Consider the following 26,884-nt stretch of genomic DNA (forward strand, 5'->3'; position numbering starts at 1 on the left):
TGCTTTGAATAAGTGTTTTCCCCTGTCTGATTTTTATTTTTTTGGGGGTGCGGGGGGGGGGGGCATGTTTGTCACACTTAACATATTTCCCATCATCATACAAATTTCAATATTAGTTATTACACAAATAAACACAAAATCCCATTTTTTAATTGAACATTTTTATTATTAAGGCAGAAAGAAAATCCAAACTTACATGTGTGAAAAAGTGATTGACCCCAAACTTAAAAACTGGTTGGACCACCCCCAGCAGCAATAACTGAAATCAAGCATTTTTCTATAACATGCAATCATTACAATGAGTCTTTCACAGCCCTGAGGAGATATTTTATAGATATATTTTCATTGCACAATTTTTGGAATTCGAAACACCGGAGTGTTTTTGCGCATGAACAACCTTTTAATGCTTATGCCACAGGATTTCGATCAGATTGGAGTATGGACTTTGACTAGGCCACTTCAAAGCCTTATTTATCTGTGTATGTATTTATTTATGCAATCAACCAACCATTCAGAAGTTAATTTGCAGATGTTTTCCATCGTTGTTATGATGCAGTTTTAAAAGTTTTGCATTCGTTAACAACATTATCAGCCTCAACGGCAGAAAGCTGGCACATACTTAAATGTTCAGCAAATTTGTCGACCTGGTGGCAAGGGACATGTCTGCTGCATGTGCCACATGCACAAATTCACACCCTAATCCTCCATGAGTGAAAATACAAATAGTGCTTTAATTTCATGTTTATGGGGGCTCGCTTTTGTCTTCAGACTCTGACTTGCCTGAGAACACGTAGCTACTTGCCAAATTGCAGCTCCCTTGCTCTCCCCACAGTCATCATTTGTAACAAACACAGCAGTCAGTATCTGCTGATTGGAGGTTGGGGTGAGCTGTGACTTATTTGCATGAGGTCGGACTGCCCCTAAAATCCTGATCATTTCAGAAAAATTGGCCGGAGAAATGTGCTGTACTGTAGTTTCAATCCTTGGATATCTGGATGAAAAGTGTTTTAGGGAAGCAACTCTATTCAGTTGTTTGGCGAATCTGTTTACAGTTATAACGCTCTATTCCAGATTCCGGGAGCAATGGAACATGGTATCACCAGTGATGACATATTCTGGCTGAAAGAGTCGCCTAGAAAAACGTGAGCATCTTCTCTGTCCAACTTAAAGAGCAGCCTCCAGAATTATTGGCACCCCGATTCAGATGTTTTCTTTAGCTTCTAATAAATTCCGTTTTTTTTTTTTTTTTAAATGAATAATATAGGTCCAAAATCAACACCAGATTCCAATCTTTAATTCAAGTGCATTTATGCAGTGGGGGGGAAAAATCACACATACAATAATAAATCATTCTTTTACATCACATCATGTGTGCCACAAATATTAGCTCCCTTGACGTTAATACTTTATACAACCCCCTTTTGCCAACAAAGCGGCCCCTAATCTTCTATAATGTTTCACAAGGTCGAAGAATACCGAAAAATGATCTTTGACCTCTTTGCCCAATCTCTCGAAATCATCCAGCGACCTGGGTTGAGTTCTGGGGACTGAGATGGCCATGGGCAGGAGCTTGATTCTGTGTCTGTTGAACCCTGTCTACAATTTTCAGTGTGTAAGCTTCTGCACTAAAAAAAATACTCATTTTCAGGCTTTTAACACATCTTAACCAGGGGAGGCAATAATTATGGAGGGCACCGTTTGAAATTCCACAAAACAGGAGCACACAATCAACACAGTTTTTTTAATCATGTATATTACTTTTACTTTGTTTTAAGTATATACTGATATGTATGTATATATGTATCTAATTGTCTATAATATATATATACTTTGTATATAATTTGTGTGTGGGGTTGCGCGTGGGGGTGTGTGTGTGTGTACATATACCAGGAATATATATATATATATATATATATATATATATATATATATATATATATATATATATATATATATACAGTATATGAGAAAATAATATGAAGTCATAATAATAATAATGATAATTATAAACGAACATTTTATGAAAAGTCACCAATGAAAATCAAAAATGGTATTGTGGTTCAACATTATTTTTATAAAAAAAAATACTGAGACAGGCGGCACGGTGGTCGACTGGTTAGCACGTCCGCCTCACAGTTCAGAGGTCGTGGGTTCGATCCCGGCTCCGGCCACCCTGTGTGGAGTTTGCATGTTCTCCCCGTGCCTGCGTGGGTTTCCTCTGGGTACTCCGGTTTCCTCCCACATTCCAAAAACATGCATGGTAAGTTGATTGGACTGTCTAAATTGCCCCTAGGTGTGATTGTGAGTGTGGATGTTTGTCTCTGTGTGCCCTGCGATTGGCTGGCAACCAATTCAGGGTGTCCCCCGCCTACTGCCCAAAGACAGCTGGGATAGGCTCCAGCACGCCCGCGACCCTTGTGAGGATAAGCGGTATGGATAATGAATGAAATACTGAGACAGGACTGGACAAATTGCCCCCCTAGAAAAGCTTGAAATAATTTGGCCATAGGGACATGTTCAACCTAGGCGTGTCTTCTAATTAGCATCGCAGGTGTCTTCGAACTTATAAGCAGTCAGTCGGTCTATTTAAAAGATGACGTAGAAGAGAAGAAAAGAAGAAGTAGTCACTGTGCTGTTTGGTGACATTGTGTGTACCACACTTAACACAGACCAGATGAAGGACAAGAGAGATTTGACTCAGGAGATAAAAAAGAAAATTATAGACGAGCATGTTAAAGATAAAGGCTGCAAGACCATCTCCAAGCAGTGTGATATTCTTATGACTACAGTTGCACATATTCAAAAATTTAAGAGCCACGGGAATGTAGCCGACTTTCCTGGATGTGCGCACAGGAGGAAAGTTGATGACAAATTGAAGCAATGGATAATGTGAATGGTAACGAGCCCAGAACAACCTCAAAAGAAATTCAATATGAATTCCAAGTTCACCGTACATGAATGTCAGATTGCATCTGTCGTCGCTTGAGTCAAAATGCAATTTTTGGGAGATGACCAAGGAGGACACCACTGTTGAAAGTAAATCATAAAAGAAATTGCTGCACTATATGTTGACAAACCACAAAGCTTCTGGGAGAATGTCCTATGGACAGACGAGAAAAAACTGGAACTTTCTGGTAAGGCGTATCAGCTCTATGTTCACAGATGGAGGAGGACAGAGGAGGGTCTTTCGGGAAGTCGAATCTTAGATTCAGGAGGAGCAGTGTGGTTTTTGTCCTGGCTATGTAACAGTGGACCAGCTTTAGACCCTTGGCAGGGACCTCATGGGTGCTAGGGAATTCATCATGTCCTTTGTGGACTAGTAGAAAGCGTTCCACTGTGTACTTCCCACCCCACCATCCCCACCCCAGGGGAACTTGCGGGGGACACTCCAGTAGAAATGGGGTACTGGTCGCCCTAGTACAGGCTGTTGTGACCCTGTGTGACCAATGTCGGAGTTTGGTCCACTTATCTGGCTGTAAATTGGATTTGTTTCCAGTGAGAGTTGGACTCCGCCAAGGCTGCCTATGTCACCCATTTTGTTCATAACTAATTCATTATAGGTTTCATAATTTTTTTCTTATTACTTTTGTCAGATTCAAGTTATTTCTGTGACCTTTACAGGGTTTTTTTTCAACAGCAGACAGGTACCAACAATTTTGTCCACGCCTTTATTCCTGAATTTTAACTTGAAAACAAAAAAAAGCATATCAGTGATGAGTTGCTGTACACACTGCCGCTCAGTTGATTCACCGCATCCCAGTGTCAGTTACTGTTGTCATTCATCACTGACAAAGTTTTGTTTCTCTCTTCCTGTAAAACTGTCTTCACCTTTGCAATTCAGATTTGTAGCAAGTATCCTGCCTTATACCGAGCAAGCCCTTTAATCCAACCATTTAGCTCTTGTCATCACCTGGTTAATTGGTCTACCTCAGACGTTTCCTCTTGGCAAAGCACGCAGACAGTGACTAGTGGTTGTGGTGTACCTGGGTCCTGCTGCTTGTTTGCGTCATGGTGACAGATACCATTAGGGTGGCCACTGAAGACTATTACATACCTTCGAAAAACCTTAAATTGCATTACGTAGTTTGTTTCGGGTCTTTATCGTTGCATGCAGCATTTACATTCATATACAGTAGGTGCAGCTTGATTGTAGATATTGGCAGTGATGCAACATACCTTCTCCAGAGTATTCTTGACTTTAGTTACTGTTGTGAAAGGGTTTATTTTCACCAAAGAAAATGGAAATAATTTTGCCATTATATGCTTAGATGTCTGACATGATATTTGTTAGGTACACCAGTGTTTGCTTGTTTTTTCAGAAAATTGATTATTGTTTGTTGTGCAACGTCCTTGATAGAAGCTGATCTGCAGGTTGCACTTATACTTCAAATTAAGTGAGGCATAAAGGCAAAATAATAAATAATAATAATAATTCATCTGTTTGAGTTGTGATGTTTGTCACTACTAGGGGCCGTTATAATTCTGTTTGATGTGTTCTACCAGATCCATTAATTCCACTTTGTTGTGCTTCATAGTCATAGAACCTTTTTACCATTGCCTACAGTAAATCAATTTATTGTGCAATGTATAATTGAATTTGTGCATTGTTACCAGTCTTAAACAATTAGCACTTGGGCATTCAAGTTTTATAAATCTTCATGTATGAACCAAAATTAACCACTTAAAAATGCCACTGAGCTCAGGAAGTCCTTTAACGGTATGCTATGCTTGATCTCTACCACCCTCGGGTCAGAAAGCGTAAGCAATAGCTTTATTTTCTTCCTGAAAACTAAAGCGCCACACATGCTACTAAGAGGATGTTGTTTTGCTGCAGAGCTGTCATGTGTGCGGGTGAGGTCAGACAGGCGCTTTCTGGAGGCAAAGATAGTAAGGTTGGGGGCGGGGGGGGAGTTCAAGTGAGTGATCTGTGTCTAATAGGCCTTGGAGCACATTACACACCTGAGTGACATATCTAGCCTTGCCCTGAAGCCGGGAAGAGAGAAAACACTAAGCATATGGTGGTAAGACTGTTAATGTGCTATGAAAATTTACCTGGTCTCCAGAGGATTTCATGGAAACGCATGTGTTTATAGCATTTGATCGTCATTTGAAAAAGCTGTTTCGTTCAAAGTTTTCGGGGTGAACCCCAATGTACAGGCCCAAGCTGGAGGGCAATAGGAATGCCCACACCTGCCTCTGCGCCTCTCACCTTGGGCAACTCCAGAATGGAAGAGTGTCCAACCCCTCTGGAGAGGACTGGTACCAGAGCCCAAGCTGTGTGTGGAGGTGAGCCCGACTATATCTAGTCCGATCTTCTCAGCCTCGCACACCAGCTCAGGCTCCTTCCCTGCCAGAGAGGTGACATTCCATTCTATGTCTGTAGCCGGGGATCGGACCGCCAAGGTCCCTGCCTTTTGCTGCCACCCAGCTCACAGCAAAACCGACCCTTCCACTCCACCTTTTAGAAACTGAATATCCCATCAATTGCTTATTATCACCTCTATGATATAGTATGTTCGTGATCTAATGTTTGACAATGCTCCTACAGAGTTGTACTGTAATTTTAAATCATTCGCTTAAAAACTGCTTCATTGAAGACATTTGGTTAAGTGCTTTCTTTCAGAAGTTGCAATGGAATTGAACTGAAAAAGTACTGAAATTAATTTTGATTATTATTGAGGCTTTCTGAAGACTTGTCGAGTTTTGGTGGGAAATGATAGCCGGGTCACTATTACTGAAACTCAAAACAATGTTGCAGATAAGCCAGGTAAGCCTGACCTATTGTGTTTTTACTCAAATATGGTTGAAACAAATTATGAACTAAATTTAAGTTCACCAATTGAGCAAACATAATGTACTCTTTAATGAGCTACTGTGTCAGCCGTGAGAAACACAAAAGCAAGTTAAAATGAATGGCGAAACTGTGTGGTTCTCTGTAGTGGATTTTGTAACCTGTGGAATACAGACACTTTTTTTTTAATTAACTAATACGTATTAACAGAATTGCGTTTGCTTTTGTGAAAATATGCTTGTTTGGGTAAAAAAATAATCTAAAGGCCTTGGACTGGAATTCTCTGGCTTTGTACATCAACTGTCAGTGCAATTAAGCGGAATTAGTGTACCCAAGGTTAGGTTCACACCTCAGGGAAGTTCGACCCAGGTGTTTTTTTGCCCATGTGCCACCTGTATCTGATTTTTTTTTTATGACAGTCTGAACATCTCACACGAGCTTTTTTCAAATCTGACCTGGGATGCTTTCATATGTGGTCCTAAATCGGATACGTATTTTTTTTTTTTTTTTGCAATGCGACCGCAACAGCCAGGTCACATATATCCGTCCTTGACATCATCATGCGTTGCATTTAGTAAGAATCGCAGACGGACGCCCTTTTAAAATTAGAGGCGGATGCCCATTTTGTGGACGAAGGACAAGAAGTGGGTTTTTGTCCATCCCTCTAACCGTCCCTAACCGGGTCAGTACCGACCGACTGACGTGTTATGTTGGGTTTTGAAAAGCAAGATCACTGTTCTCTTTTGTGATACCACGGAGCCGCCTTTAACTCATTCACTGCCAGACATTTTCAGACTCTTTTACCCCAACGTTTGAAAAATATATAAATTCCTGGGATTGAATGGCTGGACTGTGAAAAAACAAGTAAGTTCGTCAATGGCAGTGAATGAGTTAACTGCCTGCACAACACTTGTGTTGTCCTTGCGTTCCCTGCAACAACCCTGTACATTGCACAGGCGTAGTCTGCCTTCTAGTGATTCAACACAAGTAATACTATGGATAACGCCACATATAGGAAGCCACACAGACGACTGACAGAAACATGCCGCGCCTGTCTTGTGTGTGTAATCTGGGATAAGGTAGGAAAAGGGTGGAAAGCAATTTTGTTTTGTTAACTAACTGTTAAAATTTTCATACCTATCCCTTTGCATGCGAAGTATGTCCTTATCTAGGACTGGAACATCTCTTGAGCGTAAAATCTCTCCCAGCGCTGCCATGACCCGGAAGTGAAAGGCTTTTGTTTCCTTATAAAATAGCATTGTGTTATTTTTTGCAATACCGTATTTTCCGGACTATAAACCGCATCTTTTTTCCTAGATTTGGAGCCATGCGATTTATAGTCCGGTGCGGCTATTCTGTGGATTTTTCTTCCACCGCTCGGGGCGCTCTAACCGGAATGACAGTACAATTCAATACAATACATTTCCCATTAACTCGATGTGACTGCAGGTGGAGGAGTTCAACGGGCGAGGGCGCCATAGACTAGGTTATTGCATTAGGTGCTGTAATGCTTTGATTTTATGTTTTCCTAGAGGTGCATGAAGTGCACATGAATGCAATTGGCTGATGTTATGTCTGTTATGTTGTTTCGATGTGAAATGCTATTGTTGATTTAGCACGTTGTGTGTTAGATTGGCTGACTTTATTAACAGAAAACAAGAAAGGTGCATATGTAGAATGTAGTAGAACAATAGATGGTGGAGTCTGGTGGACATTAGCTGACAAACTAGAGTGGCAGTCGGCAGTGAAATGAAGATAAGTACTGTTTATTTTCTCTTGGTTCTCTTCTGTTTTAATCAGCAACGGTGCTTTTTAAAGGCACTGTTAGTTAAGAATCTGCTCAGGTACACACATGTACATTTACAGTTCATAATAGTTCTGTAAATGCAGTAAATATAAATGTTTTCAACATAGATATGTGCGGCTTATATAAAGGTGCGGCTTATTTAAGGTTTTTCCCAAAATGTTCTTTTTTTAAAAATTGCGTGGGTGCGGCTTATATAATGGTGCGGCTTATAGCCCGGAAAATACGGAAATTATTTTTATTGCGAAATGCAAGAAAAACTGAAAACGTTTCGCGTTATAACGCAAACATTTAGCAATAAAACGCAATGGTTTTGCGTTATTACGCAATCTTCAATATTCTCGTGATGTACCTTGGCTTGCTCCGTTCAGCATCATCATCATCTTCATCACGTCACGGCGATTGTAGTTGGTTTTGTAGTTGACCTGCTGTACAGTCTCCCAACCAAGATGATATAGAATCAGATGGAAAAAGAACAAAGACAACGGTTGGAATAATGACATTTTTTCACTGATGAAAGTGTGGTATCAAGATAAAGCTCTTTGCCTGATCATCGTTAAGCCACTCACAATATGTGATAAGTGCACCAAGGCATTTTACAGACAAGAAACATTGAGGCTTTTAGAGGTTAATCTTAGCATGGACAAGTACAGGATTTGCTGCAGGCACTCTGAACTGCCAAGTACATGTGGTCCTCTGGCAGAAACAAGTGAGAGCAGGGCCTCCTTACTGCAGGTGATGGGCTTCACTCAGCATACTCGTATGTGGATTTGAGCTCTGAACATGGCACTCCCCATCCACAGGGATTACTTTAAATGGTAGCAATTAGGCCACCTAACTGCCTTAGATCTTAAAGTTGGATTAGATGTGTTATTTACTTGGACCACACACTAACTAACCACATTAGACACCGTACACCCACACAATCCAATACAGTGCTAACACTGGGGAAAAAAACAAACCAAAAACTCCCTAAGCCGTTGACTAAGAAGTTGGGGTGTCAGTGTTGCCATCCATAAAGACCTGTCTTGGGTGGGCAGAATCTGTATATCCTGCTGAGATTGGCAGTATAGTGCACTCCCTCATTTTCATGGTTTATCATTTGTGAATTTGCCTATTCACTTTTTTTTTTCTGGGTGGGAGTATCTATCCTCTATTTGCTGAAAAACTTTTTTTGTTTGTGCGCTGTGGCTCAAGCAAAAACAGTTTTGTGTTGGGGTGATCTGGTGGTGACTTGATGTCAAAAAATTATTAAAAAAGTAAATTACAAAAAGGTTTGTGTAGACATACAGATCTATCTATCAATCTATCCATCTATCCATCATTTGTATGACACGAAAATACAGCACTCAGTATTGGATTTCATTAGATTTCACTGGTGTAACCTGTGCTGTTTTCAGTGAATCCAAAAATAAATCAGCTTTATAAAATTAAAATACATATTACAGCATGACTCTCATATACACTTTGTGTGTTTAAAATGTCATAATAATTATGCTAAATAGTCCTTTTTATTTGTTTCACACAGGCTTGTGGTTGGAGCGAGCTGTATCCTTTTCTGCCAACCAATGTTGCGTGTAAATAATCACTTCTAGTCAGTTAAGAAATTGTGCAGTTGTAAACTTAACTTAAATTTACCACTTGGCATCAGGCCAGCGTTGCATGAATAACATGTCGTGTTTGTTTTTAACTTCAGTGTGCTGTATGGGAGAGCCTTTTAGTATTTTTTACAATGTAAAACACATATGCTTTCCATATGTGAAACTACTGGACAATAAACAAAATGACATTTTTCCAAATACAGTGGACCACTGAGTGCTGTTTAGTTTGCTACTGTTTGACTATGTCTTTTCGGCTGCCACCTTAAGATGTATGGATTGTAGACTGTATGATTTGGCCCCACTTCTGGTATTACTTAACATGCATGAAAAACACAATTCCCTAACCTCCTGCTTAGATGTCGCACTGGAGTGTGCCGGCTTCCTTACAGGCATCGGCTTGGACACCACAGTGATGATTCGCAGCATCGCCCTTCGGGGTTTTGATCAGGTATTGTTCTCTGTAGAATAGACTGAAGTCATGATGGAAATTTATGTGTTTTCATGATTTTATCTTTTTGGCTTTAACAGCAAATGGCAGGTTTAGTGACAGACTACATGGAGTCTTACGGAACCAAATTTGCATTGAGGTGTGTCCCCAAGAGAGTGGACAAACTTCCATCAGGTGCCCTGAAAGTGACCTGGAATGATGTACAGACAGGCAATGAACACAGTGACACCTATGACACTGTGTTATGGGCAGTAGGTAAGTGTGTTATTGTGTGTGAGGGTGTAGAAAAGCTCATCCTATAAGATGGTCAACTTGAACTCTGGAGGGAACCACAATTTTTCATCTGTGCTAATGGGTGGCCACATAGGGCCACGCACTTCCTAACCAAATGTATGAAAACAAATTGGACAAAATATGTGCATAGGTGCAAAATACGTTCTCTTAATATATTGTTTTATACTGGTTTATCAGCGGCTTTTGAAGAATTGTTCGGATTTGACAAAAATAAATAAAAAAAGAAAATTTATTTGGGGTGAAAATTTATTAATGAATCTAATCTGCATGCGGCCCGTGGGCTGCCACTTGCTAATCCCTCCTGTAAGTGTTTTGCAGCCAGGGGTCAAGCAGTATTAAATTGTCGATCCCCTGATACCAGAACCTTACAACAACACACTGATTGGTGATGAAATTAGGACAATTTACACAAGCTCATGAAATACAAGAGCTGTATCATATATTCAGTCTTTGCAAAGGCACTAATGTATGCCCAATTTTGATCAACACCGTCAGAGAAGTGTTCATTTTATCACCCCAAAATGAAACACAGCTATCAAGAGGAAAAATACCATTCAAAATATCTGGTAATAAAGCAAATTTAAAAGAATATACACTGTTTTGTGCCCATTGTAATGTAGTGTAATGTGCAATGTTTTTTGCATCCATGATCCTCTATCAGTGCCGTAAAAGCCTATTTGCGGGAGACACTACCCCAAAGCAGTATCGTTGATACAGTTACATTAACCTTCAGTCATTGTTCATACAATGTAAGTGTAGTGTACTAATAATCTCTTGGAGTGCATTGGTTACAGTTGACTAACCGTGTTAGGTCTATAGTACTTTAACTTGAGCGGACTCATTATTGCCGTAGGACATTATTGTTTTACCTGATTGTGTCTTCAGTGTGATGCTGAGAGTGTGTGCCGGCTAAAAACACCAGAGCTAGCACGGTCGGGGTTTTCGTCCTGTTTTTTTTCTAGCCAACATTTGATAGAACTTATTTTCTATTGATATCGATCCCGTGTCTATTGCGATATATATTGATATTGAATTATTGTCCAGCCCTAGTTTGACAATTAAATATCTTGACTTTGTAGTGTCTTCAATTAAATCAATGTTTTAGTACCGTATATTCCGGACTATAAGGTGCTACTGTTTTCCTAGATTTTGAACCATGCGGCTTACTTAAAGGTGCGGCTATTCTGTGGATTTTTCTTCCACCGCTAGGGGCACTCTAACCGGAATTACAATACAATACAACACAATTGCCATGAACCGGATGTGACTGCAGGTTGAGGAGTTCAACAGGCGAGGGCGCTATGCACTAGGTTATAAATTAGGTGGTCTGCGGAAGTACAGAAATAAAAGGTGGACGTTAACTGACAAGCTGGAGTGGCAGCGGGCGGTGAAACTACTGCTTATTTTCTCTTGGTTATCTTCTGTTTTAATCAGCAAATTTGCTGCAATGTTAAAAGGCACTGTTAGGAAAGAATCATGTACATGCATGCAGTAAATATCAAATTTTTCAACATAGATAGTGCGGCTTATATATGTTTTTTTCATTGTTTTTTTTTTTTTTTTTTTTTAAATAGAGTGGTTGAAAAAGATTTATATAAAGGCGCGGCTTATAGTCCGGCAATTATGGTACATTTTTGCAAATCATTGTGCAGTATTCTCTGTTTATTCGCATTTTACACAACATCCCACCTTCATTGGAGTTGAACTACACTCGGGGCGGCACGGTGGTCGACTGGTTAGCACGTCCGCCTCACAGTTCAGAGGTCGCGGGTTCGATCCCAGCTCCGGCCTCCCTGTATGGAGTTTGCATGTTCTCCCCGTGCCTGCGTGGGTTTTCTCCGGGTACTCCGGTTTCCTCCCACATTCCAAAAACATGCATGGTAAGTTGATTGGACTCTCTAAAATTGCCCCTAGGTGTGATTGTGAGTGCGGATGTTTGTCTCTGTGTGCCCTGCGATTGGCTGGCAACCAATTCAGGGTGTCCCCCGCCTACTGCCCGAAGACAGCTGGGATAGGCTCCAGCACGCCCCGCGACCCTTGTGAGGATAAGCGGTATAGTTAATGGATGGATGGATGAACTGCACTCATCATACCCTAGGGCTGTAGCTAATGTTTTTTTCTCATTTAGTCAGCATGAGATGATGATGCAGTTTTTATCACAGCAAACAACAACCTCGGTAGTGATCGCTGAAATCATTTACAGTAGAAACACAAAAGTAGAAAAAGATATTTTGTACGCTAATTTGACCCTCCCCTAATGTCCGTCTTGCATTAGAATAGCACTAACAGCAAGCTATTGTTTTGCTGTGATATACTAGGGAATCTGTCAAAAGGAGTGCTGATTTGCCTGCCCTCTCCCAGCCATAATCCAAGTTCATTGTCATCCTCAATAGAGTGCCGTGTCAGCAAATTACAGTGGAATCAAAGCTGAAAACAAACTAATAAAGTCTGAGTGATGGAATAACCAGGGGAAGCATTAATCACCCTGCTATGGCCCACTGGCTGTCTGGTTGGAGGGGGGCAGAACTAGGCAGGATGCACCAAGGTACAGGGTCACTTTATTCCCCTCTTTGTTCTCCTTCTCCGGATCATCCTGTCTGTGCCAACCCAGCGGAAACCAACCCGCATCTGTCTCTGCCATCCCTACCCCTGGACTTATACGCGCCAGCGCTCCCAGCCATTTTACTCTGCTTCCATCTAATTTATAGTATACCACTTCACATATCCAACCCTGCCAGCCTACAGATCAACAACAGACACTGAAGATATGAAGGCCACTGTCATCACTTTATCAGTGTGCATAGCCTTTAAATCATCCAAAAATCTCATGACAAGGCTTTTCAACTTCTACCTTTATTATGTCATGCGTATGTTTTTATGCATGTGATGAGAGAGTGCTTTGCCCATTGGCGTGTGACAGTAACAAGGATGTGCGTGACCCTGCAGTCGCAGTGACGTTTGCCATTTCCTTTTGTGGCCCAGTTCCCACATCATCTCATCATGAGACTGTCGGTGTGACGAATATTTGCATTGAACTCGGGAGACAGTGTGTATTGTCACATGCGTGAGATGCACTGACCTTTATATTTCCTTTCTGCTTCTGACTAGTTTAAAGACAGCCAAGTACTAGACGGCTTATGGCCCAATAAAACAGTCATGCAGACAACTTAAGTGTCCCAAAGTGCACGAAGCTACAGTATTTTAAACTCTTGTGTTTTTTGGGCAACTTTTACACGTCTACACCAATGGCGATAAAATGTTCTGAGTCTGACCATATCTGAACACGCACGCACACACACACTATATGGGCAAATGTTGATTCATTACTTAGTCACTCAGATACTGTGGAGCCTCCATAGTCCAATGCACCTGCAGAAAATTTGTCCCAAGAGTGTTTGATAGATATTGATTGATAGATAGAACTCACAAGTCGCACAAACATTTGGAGGCTAAAACAGCATATTGGTAAATAAAGATTTAAGGATTAACTCCACCAGTGTATTTTTTCTTTTGTTGAGATGACAGTGACAGCTAAATTGAAAAGTGTGATAATGATCATGAACTGGAGCTTATCACATAGGAAAGCAGTGCACTCGCTACATACATAGGAACATGCATCAAAATAAATACACATGGCATATTTATCAAATTCTAATAAAAGATTTTGTGTGCAAATGCACACCTGGAACTGTGCCTCATCCCAAATGTATCTCACTTGGGGTGAAATAACGGGGCATCCGTGGTCGGGTGGTTAGGATCATCGTCTGCCATTATGGAAGAAGCTGGAGAGGATATGGTGATGAACCATCCCCCTCCCAACAACATCCACGGGTGTAGTGTCCTTCAGCAAGGCACCCAACCCTGAACAATGAAGTAGGCATGCAGTGTGTGAATTTTGTAGTGAGTCGTCCCAGAAGAGCGGAAGCTGTTAACTGTATAGGGGAGAGCAACAACATGTTTTCTTCCATTTTAATGTCCTGAAGTTGTAATGACCAGGTTTCCCAATACTTCTGACTTTAATGAATGTGGTGAACTGCAGTATCTATGCTTTGAGAAAACAGAGTATGGCCCTTTGATCCCTGCATGCAGGACTTATGAGTATGAGGCCATTTCCCTTTACTGTGACCTTACACTATAGAGGCCAGGCAGGGTTCGGGCCTCTTTGGGGTTATTAAAGGCCTGAGGGGGCCGAGGGACTGTATCACCACTGTCGAACATCCTCCTCCCCAGCCATGCATCCCTCCACCTTTCCCCTGTTCTTTCCTGCATACATGGCCGCTCCCTTGTCCAGGTGCAATACACCAGGAAACAGAACATTTCCACTTCCTGTGGACAAGCAGACGGTGGAGATGGCTTTTCCGCCTCAGTGCACATCACAGTACTCGGGAATATTATTCAAAGTGAAACCCTATGTCAGGGATAGGCAACTTAAATAATGGAGGGGGGCACCATTTTTCATCAGCGCCGGAAGGATACCCACACTGCAGACGGATGACGAATAACGGACGCTCAATTTTTAGTAAAATGCCCAGCTCTGGTATTAGGGTTGTCACGATATTAACATTTCAAACTCAATATCAATACCCAGGAAAATACTCGATACTCAATACCACAGGGATACAAAACTGACAAATATTTTAAAAAGGCATAAAAATATATATCTATTAACATGAACAAGACTGGCTGGTTGGCTCTCCTGCCGCCGCCGCACTGACCATACTTAGCAACAGTAAAGCGTAGAACTGCAAGCGGGGTCGCTGTCAGGGCTCTCCTGCGGGGCTGCCACACACAATTATTTTGCTAGTCGACTAATCACAAACAGTAGTCGCGATTAGTCGATTTATTGAACCATATGAAAATCACGGCATAATAGCACCAGCAATGTAGCTGCTCTTATATGACCATTGGTAGCTTACAGCTTGAATATCTTAAGGTATGTGTACAAAAGAATAATAAAGGCAACTAAGATGAAAGTACATTCAACTTGTATTAAACTTTGCAGCTTGTACCAGCATTCCTGACATGTTTATAAATGATGGAGTAATTGAAATTGAAGGCGAAGGGTAAATATTTTGTGCATTTTGAAATGGAACCAAAAACTATACACAATGCTGAGTTGCCATAATACTATGAAATGACCTATAAATACTAAAAGAAATACTTGTAAACATATTTCACTTTTCTTGGGCACCAAACCTTTTTTTTTTTATGTCGAAGGGAGTGTAATCAAATGAGTAAAATCGGGGAAATGCACTGTGCTAAAGACAACTAAAGAAACTAAAGAAAAACTACACTTGAATTGACTTTTAATTTTGTCTTTATTTTGCCTTAATCCAAAATGTTTTGTTTTGCTTCCCTAGTATGCATAATTTGATGTACACATTCAAAATGTGGTATGCACCCGGAATGGGGAAAAAAAGAGTATTATGAAGAGGAACAGCAATGTAAACCAGACTATGCAATTTCTGGAGAAATTGCGTGTGAATGCTGAAAATGCTGAATGCAAAAATTTGAAGGCAGATGATATGATGACTGCTACTAAAATTAATTGTTAATGATTTTGATTGTCATGTCCGCTGATAGTGTAGTGGTACACACGCCTGAGTTGTGTGCGGGCAGCGTGGGATCCATTCCCGCTCAGTGACAGTGTCTATGTGTGCCCTGCGACTGGCTGGCGACCAGTTCGGGGTGTAGTCTGCCTTCGCCCATTGACGGCTGGGATAGGCTCCAGCAACTCCCCGCGACCCTGTATAGGATAAGCGGTTTGGAAGATGACATGAGATTTTGATTGTCTGTGTTGTCGTGATTAATTGGCTAATCTTGGTAGTATATATGTATGTATATATATGTATATATATATATATGTATGTATATATATGTATATATATATGTATGTATATATATGTATATATATGTATGTATATATATATATATATATATATATATATGTATGAGAGATATAGAGAGAGCTAGAGATATAGATATATATTGTCGCTGTCATGTGAAAAACACTTATGAACATTTTTTATTTCGATTTTTATTGATTTTACTTTTATTTTAGCAAATGGATGCAATGACGCAGAAAGCGGAAAAAAATTCAAGTGATCTGAACTTTCTGTACCCACTGTATCTTGTTAGCTTTAATGTTTGTTTGTTTGTTTTGCTGCTGTGGACAATGTCTTTGTGGTCTTTAAAAATTGTATGAAGCAAAAATAGCTCCCTGTCATTTTCACAAAACAAAAAACGTATAAACATTATAGCTTTTGTACATGATATGCAGGCCATTAACTTGCCAGTCAGTCAGGTCTTAATTGATCTGCATCTTAAAATCTTTTTTGGCCTGAACATTGAAATTCGTTTTTTACATCCTGTATAATCTGCTGTCCAAGAAAAACAACGCCATAACTTCCCATTTGTCTTTGTGCATTTAATTAATCAGATAAGTGTTCATATTTTATTTAACTTGTGAAGGTTTGTTGTTGCTAATTAGCCTAGCAATCTGGAAGCTTCCTCAGAATGTCACAACAGACATTGTTCAACAGTATGTTGATATGTGCGCGCGTGTGCGTGCGTGCGTGCATGTCTGCATGTACTCCAACCAACTCCCCTATCAATGTTGTGTCCTTGGCATACAATGTGGTCACCCTTAAGTGGAGCTACAGACAGGAAGGCCCAATATGGAAGGGAACAGTATTTAGTTTGTACTTTTGAAATATTTTTCATTGGAAATGTTATCAGTCCAACATGAAATTTCCAGTACCGTATGGTTGGAGGAGTCTGGAGTCTGTAAAATTTGAAGTTACATATTCGGGGAAAAATGTCTTGCTGCCTTCGTTCCTTTTTTCCCCCCTTCAGCCACCCATGTTGTGGTGTCGACAGGTCCCTGTTGTCCCCCGGTCTGGGGGAGAACCTTGTTCTTTGGCTCCAGGCAGGAAAAGGATCTCTGGGGTTTGTTATTTTTGCTTTCCGATAGCATCTACATGTGTACATCGGGCTTGGGTGTTTATTTTGCTGCCCTGACTAGTTTTGAGGAACTACGCTGAGGTGGAGGGTGGGGATTATGTGGTCAATTCTCCGTTATCATGGAGATTCAGTGTTGATAGCATGTCGCCTGTCCACTAGGAATCGTTACACATCACATCCTTGATTTGAGGATTATGCTCTCTTTATCCTACCTTTTGTTTTCATTTAAGTATACATTATGTTCATTTTTTTCATTATATTCATATATTCTAAGAAAAAAAAGTAAGTGTATTTTGGCCTGCCTGGTAATAATGCATTAATAATACCATTTGATAACTTCTGTTTATGCACTTTTGATTTTTTTTTTTTTTTTTTAATTTAATCCAATGTAATTTGGGGGGAATAAGTGAGGTGATGTTTGGGGATTATGCAACACTATCATGATGTTTTCCCTAAAGCAGAAATGTCAGAAGTGTTCTTTGATCACTATGCAGAATTTTTAATGTAATATTCTTCATATTCACTGCAGGTAGAGCTCCAGAAACGAAAGCTCTGGGCCTCAATAAGCTTGGTGTACAACTCAACAAGGAGACTGGGAAAATAGTTGTGGGTGCAGATGAAACTACCTCCGTGCCAAACATCTATGCTTTTGGGGACATAGGCCAGGTATGCATCCCCACCAAATCCAATGCCAACATACTTTAAAATTACTCTGATTGGTCCTGATACGATTTGGTATCTGGACGTTTATGACCATTTTCCAAACATTAATTTTCTTCCGTTTATCCCGTCCAGACAGGAGAGCTGAAGGGCACATATAGAAAAGCAAATGCTCACACTAACATTAAAAACAATATAGAGTCAAACACGGTTTGGAAAATCTGTGAGAAAAATGGAGTACTCAAGAGAAAGCCATGCAAGTATGGACAGAACATGCAAACTCCACACAGAAACGTCCTAGCTGAAAGTCGAACCCGTAACGTCGGCTGTGAGTCATTTGCCCCACGGTCATCATACTTACTTTTATTTGTATTGTTTGGCGCCAGTTCTTCAAAGGTAATCTGATTGGATTTTTCGTTAGCGGATTGTATCAAGTGTGGGTTGTTCAAAAGGCAAAGAAAGATTCTGAAGTCGGATTAGATCATGCAATCCATTCCTAGTTTTAATCCTTCGGTTTGTGTCGTTCAAAACATTTCAGTAGGATTTGGATAATTTTCATGGGAAAAAAACGTGGTTATGTTGATGCCAACAGGCTAGGTTTTCAAGGTGGGTTTCAGGAAGAAAATGTAGCAAAACAAATTGATAATTCGACTAATTTGATCTTTTGGTGTCTATATACTTGTATTTATATTTTGCACTTGATTTGTTCAATTGTTCGCTCCCTCTGAGAAAGGCTAAAGGGATCATCCAGCCAGTACGGTCAATTTTTCAATAACAAGCTCAATTTATGTTTTTTTTTTTTAAATCAGGAAAACATTAGCGTGCATTTTAACTTTTATCAATTTGTTTTGGAGAAATTAGTACAAAACCAACGAGTGCAGAACCTCCCCCAAGAAATTAGCAATTTGGCCACACGCCCATCGACTCCCTCCATGTCTTGGTGTTAGGTCAAGGGACTGATCACATTTGTCCATTCACAGTCATTGTAAATAATGTTGTAAATATTGTCAAAATGACGGCGATCAATCGGCCCCAATATGTACAGTATGTGGACATCTTTACTTTGGCCCACTTCAACCTCTGAAAACATCCCAAAACGATTAGCCTAAGCGAAAGCGGGGTCCGTTAAACAGCCACACCCACACACTGGAAGTCCGATGCTCTGAATCTTTCCAATTAATTGAAATGTTATCGTGATTTGGATGTTGGCTTCTCTCGATCTTTAAAACGTTATTATGATTAAGGAAAAACGATGAATGTGCAGAATGGCTTGATGCGTTTACAAGTTCCTGTAAGCACCACGTTGCTTGCAATCTCTAATTTCTCAGCGCGGGCCTCTTTGAGAGCATTTATAACGCTGCTGCACTGTAGTCAAGCTGGACCATGTAAATACTAGTTAGTTGTAGCTGCAGTAATGTCGGTGTGGCCTCTTTTTTTTTTTTTCAACACAAACAGCTGTGTGCTTCCTTCCTGTCTCCCAGGTCTCATGATGACACGTACACACACTCATAGTCTCCTTTGAGTGACAGCTTGCTTTGATGAATCGTGCTTCATGCCAATCTGTCTGTCATCTTGTCAACGCAGCAGGAGGCTTGTTTTTTTCTTTTTAAAGCAGAATGTTTGATATCTTGCTCAAGTTGTCCACTGCATTTTTTTTGTTTTCTTTTCTTCCCATTGCCAAATGAAGTGCCAAGAAATGCATTAAAATGACGAAAGCTATCTGGTGTGCAAACAGTTGCACATCAGAGAGTGCAGCACATCCACATTTGCAGAGGTGCAGAAGATGTTTATGACAACAGGATGTGTCGTGGAAATTTAACAGGTCTAAGTCATGCCTTTAAAATTGCCCGGCAGCCCTACTATTTCCTGCACTACTCAGATGTGTGTCTGCGTGTGTGTGTGTGTGCGCGCGCGCGTGTATCCCTGTCTGTATTTTTATTTGCTTTGGCTCACATTCAGAACAATACGCCATTAACCTTGGAGAAGAAAAATGTATGTCTGTGTCAGACAATTTACAATGGGAAGTTTACAGGTACAGTGAAGTGAGTGAGGCAGTCTTCTGTTTCAGGGGCGTCCTGAATTGACACCTACGGCTATAAAAGCAGGAAAACTCCTCGCCCGCAGACTAGCTGGCCACAGCACAGAGCTCATGAACTATGACAATGTGAGACAAAAACCACACCGCACACCTTTCCCACAAATAACTCTGCTAGATAATGCTTGATTTGTTTTGATTTTTGGATTGACACTGTTTCATTTAGTTGTTGCGGTTGTATTTTCCAGTGTGCTACAACTGCAGTGCATCACACTGCAAGGTCGAGACTCTAGGTCATGGGTGTCCAAACTCGGTCCTCAAGGGCCGGCGTCCTGCCTGTTTTCCATCTATCCCAGCTGCAACGCACCTGTTTCAAGAGATCATGATCGTTATCAAGCTTCTTCAGAGCTTGCTGATGAGCTGATCATTTAAATCAGGCGTGTTGCCGCAGGGAGAATTGGAAAACGGGCAGGAATGCGGCCCTTGAGGACCGGAGCTGGACACCCCTGCTCTAGGTTGTAATTGATCGTTGTGCTGGTAGAAAGAAATAGTGAACAAGCCTGGAAAATTCCCTTTCCCTTTCTTATTTCACCTTCCCTTTCTTATGTGTGTGTGTGCGCACCGTGTAGGTGCCAACCACTGTGTTCACCCCACTTGAATATGGCTGTGTGGGCCTATCTGAAGAGGAGGCTGAAAGCAGGCATGGCAAAGACAACATAGAGGTAAGAACGGAATGGCAAAAATGGAAAAGTTTTCAAATGCTGCAATTTTTCTTTCTTTTTTTTTTTCATGATTATTATTGCGCGTCAAGACGTTCAGGTCCAGTGAACTTGAAATGGTACAAAGTAATGTACTGTAAGTGGTGAACTGCCAGATATTGAAAAAAACAACATTCAATACAGACTTATAGAAGAAGGCACCATCTCTAGACTTGGTTTTGGATGAACTGGACAAAAGTGTGAAAGTTAAGCAACAAAAGTTCTGTGTTCACAAGGAAGCAATCATTGGGCTTTTCCTGACCTTTTTTTAGTGGGGGGGGGGGGCGATCTAGCCTGAAGGTTTTGTGCTCATACTGACCGGTATTTGCAATAGTTCTTTACACCTTAACTAAGGCTCCAATTCCAGACACTGACACCACCATACGATAGATGTGCTGTTCTTTTAGTGATGACCTGTGCTATGTGCCAAACATATCTTTTTGGAATTCTTTTTATTAAAAGTTCAACTTTGGTTATAGTTCACATTAATTATGGAAAACGTTTTGAAATGATTCATCTTGGTCATATATTTTAAATCATAGAAAACTGGCATTTAAACAGGGGGATGTAGATTTTTTTTTTTTTTTTTTTCTGATGGATCTGATAATGTATTGCATATATAATTGGGGCATCATTGCTCACTCCGTTAGGATTTTGCTTTGGGTACAGGAGGTTGGAGGTTTGAACTGTTATTTTTTTTCATTGTTATTGTTTTTAGTGTTAATGGATCAAATTTGTTTATGTTTATGTAATGTCATACAATGTGAGTATGACTAAGCTCTATGTATTCCAGAAGTGCTTTGCTCTTCTAATCAAAGTCTTTGCTAAAGTTTCCTTTTCCAGTTCTTTTGCATGAGAAGTGTAACTTAATAGTTTGCAACAGCATCTCACTCACTACATACTACATCAACAATTATTCCAAACATATATATCGTCCCTGTCCTATGAAAAACACTTTTGTCAAATTTGGGGAAAAAATTCCACGTTATTGCGATGTCTGTAACACGGAAACACCATTCACGTAAAAATTAGAAAATTGAAAAAAATGGACATAAGTGTTTTTCCCAGGACAGCGACGTTATGTACTTGTGTAACAATGCAGCATTTGGGAAAATTGAACTTGAATGGTTGTTTTTTTCTAACCTTCTGCATTTTTATAATATGGAAGTCTGCATGTTGTTCCAAGATATTTGTACTCTCTTTTACTCTGTAAATTTATTAGAGTTAGGGGTTGTCTAAAAAGCTGTTATACATGCCCATGGAACACACGCCAGGATTACCAGTTGCTGCTTCCTTCAAACAAGATAAAAAAAATAAAAGAGCACAAGAATGTCCTCTAACCCCAAAAACCGTACTAAAACAAACAAGTGTGTTTTCTGTGCTCGCGTACGTGAGCAGGTCGCCAGATGCTCGCCAACACCTGCACAACACCGCGGATAAATGTTTTAGCCGGTTAGGTGGGGCTGTTGGCAATGAGTGACAGGCGAGCAGGAGGCCTGATTGAGGTGTGTGCGCGGTGATGACAGGCATGCTTAGATCTTCCAAGGAGCTGCTGCACTGGCCCCCTCTACAGCTGCATGCTCCTTCAAACTTGTGTTGGCACGCTCGCCCATTGAATTAAACGCATTAAACACACATTGTCAGTCCCCAGTTTGAAACGTGTCAACGTAATGAGCAACTGGGATTTGTTTTCCAGTGTTGTTATTCTCTTTTCCATGAGCTACAATCCTAACATCACATTGTTAAGATGAAGGTGTCTTTTAATGAATAGATTTCGTTTCTTTACCATTGAACACTCTAAAAACAGTTGGGTTAAAAATAACATAATTTTGGGGCAAAAATGGACCGACCCACTACTTGGGTCAGTTTGACCCAACTTTCTGGAAAAAAATCATAGTTTTGTGCAAAACAACCTAAAAAATGGGGCTGTTTTGTACAAAGCAATGCAAGGCAGAGGGTCTAAAATGCACTCGTTTTAGCCATCTGTGGGGGCGGCCATTTTGTCTTCTGTTGACTGAAAATGACATCACAACTGCTCACAACGACCAATCACAGCTCAGATTTAGAAAACAGGTCAGCCATGATTGTCATTTTCAGTCGACAGAAGACAAAATGGCCGCCCCCACAGATGGCTAAAAATGAGTGCATTTTGCTGCTTAATTTATATTCCACAAACTCAAAATTAATAAGAATGCCGTGTTTCAACTCGTGGGCCTGCTGGGAACATATTCTTAAAAAAAATATGTTTGGGTTGGCTTCCGCTTTAATCTGCACAACAACTATTCTCCTCTACATTGTACAAATGGGCTGCAAAAGGTCTTTTGTAACACCACATAATCCAAAGGTTTGGAATGCGGTGACATTTATTTGAAGAGACCCGTGTTTATTATAAACACGACAATAACAATGTTACAAGCCCTTCTTTACCTGTTATAAATATGTCTGACAATTAGTTAATGCTCCCCGGACACCCTGGATAGGATTGGCAGTGTCACAGATGGTTTACACGCCCCCTAAAATTGACCTTGCTCTGACGTCATAATCTGCAAACACAGCATGTTCAAGATGAGCTGTTTGATTATTCAATTGCTCGTTGTTTGTATGTCTCTGCAGGTTTACCATGCCTTCTACAAGCCTCTGGAATTCACTGTGGCAGAGCGTGATTCTAGCCAGTGTTACTTAAAGGTAGGCTTAAACTGCACAAAATGCTTTGAAAAGGAAAATGATCACGTGGCTCTGCTAGGATCACAGAATCACAACTTCAGGACAGCTTCAAGAATCCTCCATTCAAATCCTAACATCTTGTTGGCAAATCGACCACTAACACATATTTACACTTCAAAAGCAACGCTTCTCTTGTCATGACAGGTGATATGCAAGCGGCATGGAGACCAGAAGCTATTGGGCCTGCACTTCACTGGTCCAAATGCAGGAGAAGTCACGCAAGGCTTTGCCATGGGCCTCCAGTCAGTTACTGCCCAACTATTATTTGTAGATTATGACATCTGAGGTCAATTAAAGAAGTAACCTAATGTCTGTGTTTCATAGGTGCGGTGCCACATATTCACACCTGATGGCCACAGTAGGAATCCACCCGACCTGCGCTGAGGAGCTAACCAAGATCAACATCACAAAACGGTCTGGGTTGGATGCCACAGTCACTGGCTGCTGAGGTTAAAGCCCCGGTCTCTGAACACAAAAGCACACAGGGTAAAAAAAAAAATAGATTGGGTCCAAATGATGATTGTGGTTTAGCCTGCTCTTTCTTGCTGCTCCATTTCCTCTCCACATGCGTCTAAATGTGGTTTATGGTGTGTAAGTGTCTATTACTGGGATATTCTTTTATTTTGTTATTTATTTATTTTGAAGCTCACCAATATTTTGAACGTTTGCAAGTTGAGTCAGTCTATTCTCATGGCGCAAAGTCTTTAAATCAAGGTTTGTGAAAGCCTCGGTTGCAGAGAGACTTTTGAAGGAAAGGCTCATAAATCAGGATGAAACCTGTTCTCAGGGTGTCGTCGAAATTATGCAAGAAACACAGAGCAGGTTTGAACATTTTCTGAAAATATATTCCACAAATATTGTTGTTTCTGTGGCCGCACTTCCTGTCCATTAGTCTTGAAGGTGACACATACCATAACTCCCCTACACTCCGCCCTCCACGACACTGATGGATGGCCCCTGGGCCGTCGTCGCAGCGACACCGCCCCATTTCCCATGGACAGACACAAACAGTCGTTGGGCACTTGCTCAGGCATCCTGGAAAGACTTGACCAGGTTTAGAAACATCTCCTTATCATTCCAAAAAAAAAAAAAAAAAATAGCGCAGAACGCTAAACTTCTGCAGGCTGAGCATGCACTATTTTGGCATCACTGCACAAGCAGCTCTGCAAGAGCTGTATTACTCAGTGTTACCCAAAGGTGGCACTATTGCCTGCTCATTTTCATCCTGAGCGGAAAAGAGGATAAAGTTGTCACTAGATAAAACCTAAGCTCCAATACATTTGTCTTGTTGGTTTAATTCCCTTAATCCCCACAAGCGATATGCTTTTTGTTGAAGTTGGAGAATAGACTGGATTGATTGTTGCTCCAACTGCTCAGCCTTATCTCTCGCGTATTTACATGGATGGAAGGTTAACGCTCAGTAGTCATCACCCTCTGAGATAAGCTAAGTTGTTTATATCAATAGCCGTAATAGCAGATAAAAAAGTTTGCCAAAGTGCCTAAATGTTTAACCTGCTGACTGAGCTGGACATCCTCAACGCAACTTATTAGGCAGAAGGAGAGGAGAGCCTGAATTGGGTCACTACACAAATATGGGGTCCAAAATGGTGGGTGTCGTTTATTTTTAATCTGCCCGGTCTGATTTATGATTCTGATGAGGGGAGTGACAGTGTGCTTGGTGATGGAAAAAGAGAGAGCAGGCTACCAGGTTTATTTGGACCCGGCCTGGGAGCGTACGAGCCGAGTTTCAGCTGGGTTGGGGAAGGATTTTTTTTTTTGGGGGGGGGCGGGATCGGGATCCTGTGTGCTCTGTTCAGAGCCCGCGTGCTGACTGAAGAACCCTGACCTCCGCTCAGCAGGAACAGCTTGACTCTATCACTCTGAGGACAGAGGGCTCACATGCTCTGCTTGCCGCACGGCAGGGGCCGAGTGGGTTTCGGATGGAGGGGGTAACTATGGCCACCGGACCCAGCAAAGCAACACGGCACTGTGCCGGTAATTGACTCTATATTACCGTGCTTAACAAGGCGTTCACAGACTCCAGGTTAGGACGAAGGCAACGGAAGGGATGTCGTTGAGTCAGTCAGTGTGACCTTAAAGACTGTTTGCTTTTCACCATCTTTTCCCTCAGCTGTCCATGCTCCGTGTCCACAGTATCCACATAGCACCGTGCTCACATGCTCAACATGAAAATGTATTCTGCTATGAGTACTTTAAATTGGAGGAGTACTGAACATTGTTGATTGGTATCTGTCATCCAGATACGAGTAGTGAGCCCCCTCTGAGCAGCACGGGGGATCGGGGTTCAACTTTCAGGTAGCCAGCTAATGATGACCTGCACTAAAACTCAAAACTGGGGAGTGCTGGTCTGATGTCTCCTGGCTGCCAACTTCAAAAGTTGTAAAAACAGAAATCTCATGAAAGCTTTGTTATACATAATGTATATGTAAAGTCATAATAATATGCTTATTAAAGTTGTGATGTCCACTCATTGACTGTGTGTGCGTATGCCTTTACATACAACGTGCTTTTGTCTAAATTATTATATAATTACCATATTCCTTGACTACATAAAATATTTCAACACTTCAATGTGATGACTTAAAGCATGTGGAAAGATAATCATTGTGTATAGTGTAATTTATGCCTGAGGCATACAGTATTTCCCACAAAAGTATATAAAAAAAAACTACACTCTATGTGGAACGACTAAAAAAGGTGCCCTTTTAGCAGCGAAATCAGCATATGTGCAAATGTTTTTCATTTCACAAGTTTAACAGCTCAACAAGATAAATATATTAAATCTTGAAACCAGAGAGAGCCCTGATACTTTTATGAATACTGCATGCACATGGTGCTAAAAATCACTGTGTGAGCTGCAGAAAGAATACTTTTTGTTTTTTCTATAGGATTGCTTTGTTTCTGGAAAAAGCATCTTCATTATTTTAGAATCTATTTTGTCTGACAGGCATTAGTAAAGCGCGAACGGTGCACACAGTTCCATAGATTGACTGAGGGTCAAACCAAATGTGATAAAATGGCTGATACATGCTGTACTGTTTCATTATTAGACTTCCAGGAAAAGAGTTCCCAGTAAAACCACAAATAGCTGTTCTTACGCTTTGATGAGAAATTGCTCAACTCAATAAATAATCTAAAATGCGCTGTTTGGCCCATTTTATTCCATTGAGCAGTGCGTGATCTGCTTGTCGTTCCGTAGCTTGGTAATTACTGCGCAATTTAAATCACATCAGATTTGCGGAATGAATTAAAATGGACACCGCCGTGAACACGAAACGTGTTCGCCAAGGATTAGTACAGCAGGTAATCTCGACTCGCGCAGCCCAGATTTGCCTTCATATGAGGCTGCGTCGCCAGGGGTGGTCACACTTTGACCCCGACTCGTCTCTGCTGACAGGTTCCTCTGCTATGCGGCCCTGTCACTCAACCCTGTGCTCCGACAATGGCAGAAATTCCAGTATGTTTGTTTGGTTAAGGATGCCTCTCCGAAACCCCTGAACCTCTTCGGGATCCACAGCAGCCTCCGTCACCCAGTGTCAGTCCAAATCCAGACAGCGGGAGTAAAGTTCACCTTGTGTCTCAAGAACAAGCAAGCCATTTAGCATTCGGATCGCTTATGTTCCTCTACAATGGCGCAAACAGGCTAAATCCACCTTAAAACGCACTTAGTAGAACATGTCAACATGTCAGTCTCTGTTGGGTACTACGTTCCGTCTTAATCCGGCCCATTGAATGCTGACAGTTGCCTGTGAGTCAGACATTCACGAGGCCTTTGTCACTTCAGC

At 41.0% G+C, this 26,884-nt stretch overlaps 1 protein-coding gene across 1 annotated transcript in view; it reads left to right on the forward strand.

Moving 5' to 3' along the window:
- txnrd2.2 (thioredoxin reductase 2, tandem duplicate 2) overlaps window positions 1-25,569 on the forward strand; it is a 30,043-nt gene extending 4,474 nt beyond the window's left edge. Inside the window, exons 8-17 of the mRNA XM_086030748.1 lie at window positions 1,072-1,142; window positions 9,124-9,143; window positions 9,553-9,644; window positions 9,725-9,899; window positions 17,431-17,567; window positions 19,630-19,725; window positions 20,226-20,318; window positions 22,968-23,039; window positions 23,223-23,320; window positions 23,403-25,569. Of these exons, the coding sequence (XP_085886874.1) occupies window positions 1,072-1,142; window positions 9,124-9,143; window positions 9,553-9,644; window positions 9,725-9,899; window positions 17,431-17,567; window positions 19,630-19,725; window positions 20,226-20,318; window positions 22,968-23,039; window positions 23,223-23,320; window positions 23,403-23,532 (984 nt within the window). The 3' untranslated portion in view covers window positions 23,533-25,569. The remainder of the gene's footprint in view (window positions 1-1,071; window positions 1,143-9,123; window positions 9,144-9,552; window positions 9,645-9,724; window positions 9,900-17,430; window positions 17,568-19,629; window positions 19,726-20,225; window positions 20,319-22,967; window positions 23,040-23,222; window positions 23,321-23,402) is intronic.
- The last annotated feature ends 1,315 nt before the right edge of the window (window positions 25,570-26,884 follow it).

This window comes from Filicampus tigris, chromosome 5, assembly GCF_054856515.1.
Source record: "Filicampus tigris isolate MCC_2025a chromosome 5, RoL_Ftig_1.0, whole genome shotgun sequence".
Lineage (NCBI taxonomy): Eukaryota > Metazoa > Chordata > Actinopteri > Syngnathiformes > Syngnathidae > Filicampus > Filicampus tigris.